This window comes from Cardiocondyla obscurior, unplaced genomic scaffold (genome assembly GCF_019399895.1).
Source record: "Cardiocondyla obscurior isolate alpha-2009 unplaced genomic scaffold, Cobs3.1 scaffold50_0_238961, whole genome shotgun sequence".
NCBI classification, from domain to species: domain Eukaryota; kingdom Metazoa; phylum Arthropoda; class Insecta; order Hymenoptera; family Formicidae; genus Cardiocondyla; species Cardiocondyla obscurior.
In genome coordinates this window covers 78,438-90,413 of record NW_027228797.1, presented here as the reverse complement: position 1 = coordinate 90,413, position 11,976 = coordinate 78,438, and the positions used below count along the sequence as shown (strand labels likewise).

The 11,976-nt window shown below is 36.0% G+C and overlaps 1 protein-coding gene across 1 annotated transcript; it reads left to right on the top strand.

The window, feature by feature from the left end:
• The first annotated feature begins 685 nt into the window (after positions 1 to 685).
• LOC139112769 (fatty acid synthase-like) lies at positions 686 to 9,457 on the top strand. Its single transcript, XM_070673829.1, has 15 exons — positions 686 to 861; positions 1,121 to 1,365; positions 1,567 to 1,795; positions 1,882 to 2,300; positions 2,537 to 2,830; positions 2,901 to 3,114; positions 3,187 to 3,347; positions 3,420 to 3,737; positions 3,855 to 4,354; positions 4,430 to 4,734; positions 4,808 to 5,203; positions 5,284 to 6,311; positions 6,377 to 6,621; positions 6,755 to 7,448; positions 9,401 to 9,457. The coding sequence occupies exons 1-15, from the start codon at positions 699 to 701 to the stop codon at positions 9,455 to 9,457; spliced, it is 5,268 nt and encodes a 1,755-aa protein (XP_070529930.1). The 5' UTR covers positions 686 to 698.
• The last annotated feature ends 2,519 nt before the right edge of the window (positions 9,458 to 11,976 follow it).

Here is an 11,976-nt window from a genome sequence, read left to right as displayed (position 1 = left end):
GGGTGAGGCCAGAAATAATTACTCAGCAGCAGAATGGCTTTATGCTGATAGATTTCCAGACCGACGCCATCCTGACAGGATAGTAATAAATAGAATTAGTGATAAAGCTGAGCAGAGTTTTCTTAGAAGAAACCGGTGAAAATCGAGTCCTAATGAAGTAACATCGTTGACTGTTATAGGTGTCGCGAGTTTCAATTCCTAATGGCGTTTTATATGCAAATGTTATTTACATAACTACTACGAGAACTTTCAAATGACCTGTTATGTTTGTAAATTTTAATAGTCTCCACAATTGTGTGATAAATGCACTGTAACGGAAGTGGCAGCGACTAAAATATAAAAAATTTAAATAAATTGCAACATTAATGAAAAATATAACGCGTGGAAATACATCTTATGTAACACTGAAACAATAAATTAGAGAATCAGGTAGATTTGATGTAGTTACACTCTAACTTTAATCTTAACCATTATATTATCACAATTGTGACTGTTAGTGATTTTCTTTCTATTTATTATTGGTACATATATATATATATATATATATATATATATATATATATATATATATATATATATATATATATATATAATTATAAATTGTTTCTTCTTTTATCTAAAATTGTAAAGTATGACTTTGTAAAATAATTAACATTTTGCTATAGAGTATATTTCCTTTAAAGTAAAATTAAAATACTATGAACCGACCGACACCGGAATGCAGCATCGACGCAGAAGAAGAAATCGTTATTTCTGGTGTTGCGGGTCGATTTCCTAAAAGTGTCAATATACAAAGGTTTCAAGAGAATCTTATGAACAAAGTGGATCTTGGTTCGAGCGATCATGGACGTTGGAATCATAGTAAAAAAATTGTCTTTTTATGTTAGAATATATTTGATCAAAGTATTAAAAGTGAATTAAAATTGAATTGGAATTGAAAAAACTATATACAACTGGATTATTGTAGTATAATAATTGTGTGAACATTGAATACTTCTTTCCAAACCGATAAACTATATATTTATTTATTATTTAATAAAAAAGTTAACGATTACATATAAATCTAGTTAATCAAAAACTTTTTATTAGTTATTTGTTAATAAATTTATTTTTTATGCAGCGCTTAATATGCCTGGTCGAATTGGTAAAATCAATAACATAGAAAAATTTGATTCACAATTTTTTGATATATCCACTACTGAAGCTCATATATTGGATCCTGCGACTAGAATGTTGTTCGAGCATACTTATGAAGCACTTATCGATGCAGGGATAAACCCAAAAGAATTATGGAATACAAGAACAAGTGTTATTACAGCAATTTCTGTATCTGAAACTCGAGGACATATGCTTTATGACGCTAAGGTAATTCATTTAAAGAATATATAAATAAAAAAATAAGAATTTTTACTGTAAAAAGTAGGATAATTCTATGCAAGATAGATGTTTTAAATATGAAAGTCTATACGTCTTTGTTGTATAAATTATTAAAAATAAAATATTAAATATATTTATTTATTTACTTCAATACTTATATCATATTTAAAAACATATTATTGTAATTAGTTTTCCCAATTACCTATTTTAAAAAATGATATGTCTGTGGCAAATATTATTTCTCATTGGCTCGGTATTACCGGACCTTCATACAATATTGATACTGCTTGTAGTTCAAGTAATTATGCCATAGTAAAAGCTTATGAATTGATTCGAGCTGGAGATTGCGACACAGCCATTGTCGCTTCCTGCAATCTGTGCTTCCATCCTAAAGTACAATTTCAATTTTATCAACTAGGTATATATTTATTATATTTTAATACATTTCTATTTATAATTTTATTTTATGATGAGACAGGTAACGTTTTTATTAACTTCTTTTAGGAGTTTTGTCTTTTGACGGTTATTGCAAACCTTTTGATTCAGAAGGCTCAGGATATATGCGCAGTGAAACAGCCGCAGTACTATATCTGCAAAAGGCAAAGAATGCTCGAAGAATTTACGCAACCGTTGTGCATGGAAAAACAAATTGTGATGGTTTTAAAGCAGAAGGTATTACTTTCCCGTCAGTCGAAAAACAGAAATTGTTATTAGATGAATTTTACGAGGAATGTGGAATCTCACCCGATGAGTTAGCTTATATGGAGGCTCACGCAACTGGTACTATAGCCGGCGACCCCGTAGAAACCATGGCTATTGACCAGTCTTTATGCGCTAAAAGAACTACTCCTTTATTAGTAGGCTCAGTAAAATCGAATCTTGGCCATTCTGAACCTGCAAGTGGCCTTTGCCATGTCGTAAAGGTATATATATTTTTTTATAATAGAAAGAATAAAGAAATTTATATTTAATAAATATATTTAATAAAACAATATATATAAAACATATAAAATAATTTACATACATATTTAATAAAAGAAATATATATTTTCTTATAATACTTTTTATCATCTACTTGCAATTATGATTTATATTATATACAGCGTTTATTAATTATAATATATATTACTGCTAATAAAATAAATGTGGTTCTTTAAAGGTATTACTAGCAATGGAAACAGGTATAATTACGCCTACTATACACTTTAAAAATCCACGAAAAAATTTAATTGGTGTTATTGAAGGAAGAATAAAAATTGTTACCGAACCAACTAAATTGCAAGGCGATAAGATATGTATTAATTCTTTTGGTTTTGGAGGAGCTAATAGTCATGTATTACTGAAATCGAATTCTAAACAAAAAATTAATAATGGCACGCCGGATGATGATTTACCTAGACTTGTAGCCGTGTCTGGACGTACGGAAGAAGCAGTTAAAACCATTTTTAATGATGTAAGTTCTGTTTGTATAAAATTATTCTTTAAAAAAAAATAGAATTGTATATTTTTGTTATTGAATGCAGGTGCAAAATCGGTTAACAGATGCAGAATATATATCTTTATTACATCATATTCATAATTATAACATAGATGGTCATTTTTATAGAGGATACATGATGACTAATTGTAAAAAAATTAAGTCTTATAGCTCAATTAGTAAAGTAAAACATTCTTTACATATAAAAAGGCCAATTTGTTTTATATTTTCGGGATTAGGATCTCAATGGTTTGGAATGAGTAAGTAAATAATTTATTGCAAAATACTTAAATTAATTATGTTTTATACTAACAATTTTATAATTTTAATAGGTCGAGATCTAATGAAATTCCCAGTGTTTGCCAAGGCAATAAAAAAATGTGATAACGTTTTAAAATCTTACGGCATATTACTTACAGATATTTTAACGAGTGATAATAAAAATATTTTTGATAATATTATTAAATTGTTGTTAGGACTCGTTGGATTACAAGTAAGAAAATATTTTCTATTTAATTTTTTACTAATAAAATTATTTCAAATATTAATTCTTTATATTTTACAGATTGGAATAATCGATCTTTTAACATCAATTAGTATTGTTCCTGATTTTATAATTGGTCATTCGATTGGGGAAATTGTCTGTGGATATGCCGATGGATGTTTAACGGCAGAAGAAACGATTCTGTCGGCGTATTTCATCGGCTTAGCGCTTTATGAATCGAAAATATGTAACAGTTCCATGGCTGAAATTAATCTTGAATTTGAAAAAATGAAAAATATATGCCCTTCGGACATTGATATAGCCTGTTATAATAGTTCGTCCAATTTTATTGTGAGCGGACCAACAAATTCTGTAAATGCATTTACCAGCAAGCTACAGGTATACTTATTTGCACATTAATTGTACCTTATTGTTATTTAAAAAATATTATTTGCTTGTTTTATTTTAATTATTTTGATGAAATGCTATTCTTATAATTTTTCTTTATTGTTTCAGAATAACGGTATTTCTGTAAAAAAGCTTTTCTGTGGTAATATACCTTTTCATAGTCGTTATATTGTCTCTGCGGCAATTAAATGTAAGAAATATTTAAATCGTGTATTATCGCAAAAAAAGTCTCGCAGTTCAAAATGGTTAACTACATCTGCTTGTGAATGTGCCAACGTATCTTTACCATTATGTACAGATTATTATATGAATTATTTCTTATCGCCTGTAACTTTTACAAAAGCAATACATTCAGTTCCGAAAAATGCAGTAATGATTGAGATATCGTCTCACAGTATTCTTCAACATATTATAAAAGATTCAATACGCTTCACAATAACAAGTGTAGCGTTATATACACCGAATACCGAAAATAATAATATTGAGACACTTTTAGAAGTCATTGGAAAACTTTATATTGCGGGACTACAACCACAAATTGCAAATCTTTATTCGACGATACAATTTCCTGTAAGCCGCGGCACTCCAATGATTTCTCATCTTGTAAGGTAAATAGAAAAATGCCTTATTTAAATATACTATAATTATATTAAACCAATTTATTAAATTAACAACGTTTGCAGATGGGATCATTCAAAAAACATGTTTGTAATGTCTCATAGCGAAAAGAAAATTCTTAACGAAAGAGAAATTATTTTTAACATCGACACAAATGACGAAGAATTTCTTTACTTAACAGGTCATGTCATTAATGGGAAAAATTTATTTCCTGCTATGGGATATATTTTCTACATTTGGGAAATGTTTGCATCACTAAATAAGAAAGAATATACTGAAATGCCTATTATATTTGAAGATATAAATTTTATTCGCGCTACAGTGTTAACACAACAAAATAAGATCGAATTAACTTTTTCGATTCAAAAAGGTGATCGCGTTACGTTCTTTTTTATTAGATTTATAATATGTTATACTTATAATAAATTTAAATTTATGTTTAGGTAGCAATAGGTTTGAGATTATTGAAGGACACACCACAATTGTTACCGGAAGAATACGAATTCCAACCAGCGATGAAAATACAAGAATATCTGCTAATTCAACTAAATATGCCGTTGATGGAGAAATGAATAATAAAGACATTTATAAAGAATTAAGGCTTCGTGGATACCAATACAGTGGCATATTTCGTGGATTAAACCGTGTCTCAGTTACGAAATCAAACGGCTCCATCGCTTGGGCGTTCAACTGGATAGCATTTATGGACAGCATGTTACAAATGATGATTCTGGGACAGAATACGAGAGATCTTTTGGTTCCAACAAGAATTTGTAAATTAACAATCGACCCAAAATATCACCTACATCTAATTCAGAATACTTCAATTAATAATAGACGTAAGTAATATAAATTATTCAGCAAGTAACATATATGCGTTCAAGCTTTTAACAATTTAATTGTATTTAAAACGTTTCAGAGCTTCCTGTTAATTATTACAAGCATTTAAATGCTATAACATCCGGAGGAATAGAAATTTATGGAGTTGTAGCTACATTTATACCTAATCGATTAAAAACAGTTAATATCGTTCTTGAAGAACATACTTTTGTTGCTCATCGTGATTTAGAATCATCTATATCGCTACAAAATGCAATAAGAATGTCGATACACCTTGCACTTGAATGTTGCAACATGTTAAATGTTAAAATTATCGAATTTCTTGATACCGATGATAAATTAACATCAGAAGATTTGAATTCTCCTCTCATTAATAAAATTCTGAGCGACTTGCCTCAAATTCGACATGAGACCAAACTTGTTACGAATCACAAAAATCTTCAAAATATTTCATTACCCGACAATACTTCTGTAACGGAAATGACTAAATTATCAAAAAATGAAAATTGTTTAATGGTCTTTTGTTTTAATATTTTAAAAAAGAATAAAGAGGAACTATATAAGCAGCTATTGTCTCTGTTAATGCCTCAAGGCTTTCTACTGACTTTGGAAGAATCTACTGACTGTGAATATTCGTATTTAAAAAAAAATAAGTTAAATATTATAATAGAGCGACAGATAAATAACAAGAAACTTTTATTATTAAGAAAAACGCAAAATGTTGAGAAAAATCAGTATCATGTTGTACATGTTAACAATTACGATTTTACATGGGTAGATACATTGAAATCAATTATAAATATGCAAAATAAATCTGATAGCGATAAAAATATAATACTGGTTGCAGAAAAGAATTTTGAAAGTGGATTACTAGGTCTTGTTAACTGCTTACGAAAAGAACCAGGTGGTGAAACAATTAGAAGTGTATTTATTCAGGATAGTAAAGCACCTGCTTTTTCTCTACATGAGCCGTTATATATGAAGCAGCTGCTATTGAATTTGCCAATTAATGTTATACGTTCTGGAAATGTATGGGGATCTTACAGGCATTTTCCATTATCAGCATTGGAACCAAAATTCGTACAGAATGCTTATATTAAACAGAAGGTACAATAAAAATGTTATTGCAAGTTTAATTATAAATAATAATTAATTATATTTATTCGCAACAGGTGCAAGGAGATATGAGTACATTGTGTTGGACAGAAAACAAAAAGCTTGTTGAAAATGAATTTAAAAATCTTGTTAATGTCATTTATGCGTCACTTAATTTTAGAGACATTATGTTAGCGACTGGTAGACTTACAATTTCCACACTATATAATACACCGCATGATTTTGAAAATTCTCTTCTTGGTATGGAATTTGTTGGTTTTAACACGCATAATGAAAGAATAATGGGAGTATGTTCAGACGGGTAAAATATAAAATATTAATACATATAAATTAATAATAATATATATAATAAATATTAGACATAATATAAAATAAATGAATCAACTTATGGTACATTTTAATGTTAAATATATAGATCTAAATATTTTTTGCAGAGGAATAACAAACGTTATTTTGGCTGACAAATATCTCAAGTGGGTCATACCAGATAAATGGACAATGGAAGATGCAGCAACTGTTCCAATTGTGTACAGTACGTGTTACTATGCTTTGTACATAAAGGGTAAAATGAAAAAAGGAGACAAAGTGTTGATTCACTCTGGCACTGGAGGCATTGGTCAAGCTGCAATATATCTTGCGCTTTCCGAAGGCTGCGAGGTATTTACTACAGTTGGAAATGTCGAGAAACGGCAGTTTATTAAAAATACCTTTCCATCTATTCCTGAAGATAATATCGGAAATTCTAGAGATACAAGCTTTCAACAGATGATTATGCAACGTACAAATGGTCGTGGAGTGGATATTGTATTAAACTCCTTGGCTGAAGAGAAATTGCAAGCATCTGTTCAATGTTTAACAAACGGTGGTTATTTTCTGGAAATTGGCAAATTTGATATGTTATCCAATACTGCTTTAGATATGTCTATATTTAAAAAAAATATCAATTTCTGTGGTGTTTTATTGGATAAATTATTTTTTGCAACTGCAGAACAGAAGTTAAAATTGTCTAAGAAAATAACAGAGGGTTTAGAAAATGGTGTTATTAAACCGCTGAATAGAAAAGTTTTTGAAAGAAATGAAGTCGAAGCTGCTTTTAGATATATGGCAAGTGGAAAACATATTGGCAAGGTACAATTTTTTAATATATATATATATATATATATATATTGTCACGATATTTTCTCTCCTCCTCTTGGAGGAGAGTCGCGAGCAAAAAGAGACGTCCGTGCACGGACAAAAAATCCGTGCACGGTCGTGACACGAGGGGCAGGGAGGGAAGAGGGGTCGCGGAACCTCGGCCGTATCCCGGCGCGGGACAGCGTACGCCGATAACGCGATAGTATTGGGCGCCAGGCACGGGCCCAGTGCCGATTCTATTCACGAGTGTTTGATTTCCTTAACAATTCTCGGCTAACGCAAACGGCCGTCACGCACGAGGGCTAGCTCATCCGAACGGAGAGGGGCGGGGTATCACAGACGGAATCTACGGACAAACGGAAACGACAGCACGAAATGATAGGTACGAGAACAAAACGAATACAATTTTCAGTCCGTTTATTAACACACAACGGAACGAGACAAGTATGACGAGTAACAAAAAAAAATAACAAAATTATCGTAATCGTACGCGGGCTCGATCTTCGTGCGATCACCTAGATCGTGGCTTTGGTTTGAACCGCTATTCGATTGCCACGAGTGTCCCCCTTGGATCTTGTTCTCCCGTAGCTCTCGCGTCGGCCCTGACTATTTTGGTTGCCGGCCACGCGTCTCCCTTGCAGGCGGCGTGTCTCCACGAAACACCACAACACGAAAGAATATACGCGAAAGATCGCCTGCCGCAACCGAAACCGCGAGATTTCGTTCCCGACCTCGCCCGCTGCCGAGGGCTCTCCGTGCAGATACGGCGCACGAAAATCTCCCTACTAAGCAAATTGACCAGCGCCAATATCCTGGCCCCGAGTTTCCCGCGGGGTCAAACCACCGGCCTGTAGACGCCCGTCGACCGCCACTTTCTAACGTTAAGGCCTTGCCTCGACACAAGGATCAACCAAATAAAATATCGGGTCCGCGTGCCCGTTCTACGTGGTCGGGTATCGTCTGAATCCGCGTCGGTCTCCCCGGGAAGTGGAGGGCTTTACAAATAATCGTCCCGCCAAGCGGATGGAAGATCTCACCGATAATGTTTCGCCGGGGCCTCGCACAATCCCTGCTCTCTCGTCCTCTCTATTCTCCCCCGGTTTCTCCCTGCGTCGCTTGCTCCCCCAGTCCCGCTTCCTCTCAATCCCTCGCTATCTGGCCCAGGCTCGCTCTAACTATCGCCGCTCGACCGCTTATCTCGCCTGCCTGCACGGAAGAGAGCGAGGACCGCGCGAATTTTCGGCACGAGGCCCGGCGTATCCCCACTCTCGCGCCTCGCGGATTTTTCCGCGCGCTACGTTGCCGATTTTCCGCGGGAGCCGCTGCCCTCACCGAGCCCTAACGGTACTAATAGGTTGGCGCAAGCTTCGGATAGTCCACGGTCGTGTTAATTTCCTCGCAGGTTCTTTCCGGCGCCGAGATGCGTAGGTGGTGGGTTTCCTTCAAGGCCCTCGGAATGGGTGATCTCCCATCCCGGGCTCGTATCTGGTCACCATCTAGCTCGGCCGTTTGCGCCTCCGCGCATGATCCGCTCCTCTTGCTCCTTCCCCGGCAAGAACGACCCACAGTCTCGACGACATACGGTAGTAACATGATCCAAGAATCGCGATCATTACTTTTTGTTTCGCAAATAACGATAAAAACCCCTGGAGGCTTCCGCGACCCCTCCCCGCTCTCTTCTCTCCCGCGACTTCCTTGGCGCCGCTGCGCTTTTGTGACGGCCGCGGGGAGCTGCGACGAAGCAGCGAAAGCCGCCACGTCACAATATATATATACATATACATTTTTTAATATATTTTTTAATATATATATTAAATAATAATATAAATATATATATATAATATACAGGGTGTCCCATATTAAACGCACGTAATTTGAGAAGTAGATAGAACTGGTCTAGACGAATAGAAAAGTCTTATATCATTTTGTAAAATTCTCAACAGTTATTGAGAAAAAAATTAATTTGTCTAGCGCAAGAGCGACAAGAAAGCTACGCGTAAATGAGCGCAACAAGCGACGGCACTATTTTTAGCTACTCGTCTGTCGCGCTCATTCACGCGTAGCTTCCTTGTCGCTCTTGCGTTAGACAAATTAATTTTTTTCTCAATAACGGTTGTAAATTTTACAAAATGATATAAGACTTTTCTTTCGTCTAGACCAGTTTTACCTACTTCTCAAATTACGTCCGTTTAGTATGAGACACTCTGTATATATTGTTACGCCGGAAACGGGTCAACGAAACGTCTCCGCGTTCACGCCTCTCACTCTCACACACTCACACTCGCGGCGCCTGAACTCCGCGAAAGAAAGGAAGACGTTTTAAGAAAGTGAAACGATAACGATTTAATCAAACATTAACCAAATACAGAGTGACATCTGCACCGAATAAAGTCACGGGCAGAACTGTCATTTTAACCATCAATAATAATCTTCGTTCCCCTGGCAACGGGGAACCGAAACCTCGGAGCGAGCCGGCAGCTTCATGCCGCTCCGTATACCGGGCGTAACACTGCCCTCCCCCCCCGCTCCTCCAGATTGTCGCCCCGACAATCAGGGGGGGCTTCCGTGGCTTCCTGTTCCAACTTGGACTCCTGCTCAAGTTTACGAACACCACGAAACGACGCGAAGATTCTCTCTCAGCGCGAAGATGCTCCCGTCCTTGCCTTTCAGCTCGCTCCCGCTGCTCCTCATCTCGAAATTAAAATCTTCAAACAAGGGGGGGGCATAACTTTCTGTGGACCCTCCGACTCAAGGTCTCCCCAAGTTTCTGTTCCGACATTAGCCCTTCGTCCCATGGAAAACCACAGATCAAAAACCATGGGAAGAACAGTCTTCTTAACGAAAAGTCTTCCTTCATCTCGAAATAAAGCGGAACACGTCTCTCCTGAAGAAAATTCTCCTTCCTCCCCGTCTAGTTAAACTCCTCCTTAAAAGAGAAAAAGAAAAAAAGCAGTATCTAAAAAAAAATCAATTTTCTCAAAAAACAAAAAAACAAACACGGCCCCCAAAATCTATTTAATTTTCCCTTTCAAAATACGGAGCCAACCTATCCGCATGAACGACTTTTTTCCTATGCTTAGGCGACTTCTGAATACAGAACACCACCTCCCCTAACTTTTTCAAAATCAAGTAAGGTCCTTCCCAATTACTTTGTAATTTAGGAGCCTTACCTCTAACTCTACAAGGATTAAAAAACCAAACCTTCTGTCCCTCTCGGAATAAAATATCTCTAACATTCTTATCATAAAACGCCTTAACACGAGAAGACTTAACCGCCATTTTCCTCCTGACTTGAGAATGGATTTCATCAAGCCTTTGTCTTAAACCCCTAACAAACTCTCCTTGAAAAGCTGAAAACTGAGAAGATTGAGGAGGCATTCCCCGCGTCAAATCTAACGGTAACCTTAAATCCCTGCCAAAACAAAGCTCCGCCGGAGAAACCTCAGTAACCTCATGCTTCGAAGACCTATAAGCTAACAAAAACATTGAAATCCAACGATCCCAATCCTTTTGATTTTCTGAAACAAATTTTGAAAGATATTCCAAAACTGTACGATGCTGTCGCTCCACCTGCCCATCCGATTGTGGATATAAAGCAGTAGTCCTAGTTTTCCTAACCCCCAAAAGATTCAACAACTCTTTCAAAAGACCGGACTCAAAGTTTCGTCCCTGATCTGTATGTATTTCCTCAGGAACTCCAAATCTCGAAATAATTTCCCTAACAAAAACTTCAGCCACCGTTCTTGCCCTAATATTCCTCACCGGACATGCTTCCACCCATTTAGAAAAACAATCTACAATCACCAAAAGAAACCTATTCCCAGAAGAAGATATAGGAAAAGGACCAAGAACGTCCATCTGTAATCTCTGAAACGGAGATCCGACATTGTAAATTTGCAAAGGAGATTTTCCTTTGCCGGAAGGTCCCTTCTTTGAACAACAAACCGAACACGAACGACACCAATCTTCTACATCTTGTTTACAAGAAACCCAATAAAAACGCTTCCGAATTCTATCTAGAGTCTTATTGATCCCAAAGTGCCCAACCGAAGTAGAATCATGGGCATCAGCCAGAACCTCCTTAATCCGTTTACGAGGAACCACTAACTGAAACAGCACCTTCCTCAAATTCGGAGCTATCCATTTCTTATAAAGAACTCTGTTCTCTAAAACGAGGGAATCCCAATATGAATTAAGAACTCTTCCCGTTGTATCTGAAGAAGAAAATCCCGAACGGAAAAGACGTTCCCCAGACTCTTTCGCCTGTATAAAAACATTAAGACTCGGATCCTCCCGCTGATCCTTCTTCCAAAGATCTAACTCTTCTTCTTGGAAGACTATTCGAGCCACAGTCTTCCCTCCCTCGGGAAGACTTTTTTGCTCAACCCTAAAACAATACCGAAAGTTTTCCGCTTTACAAAGCCTTCTCGATAAACCATCGGCATTCCCATGAGAAGTCCCCTTCCTAAAAGCAATTTCGAACTGAAATTGTTGTAATCTTTCTACCCAGCGAGCTAAC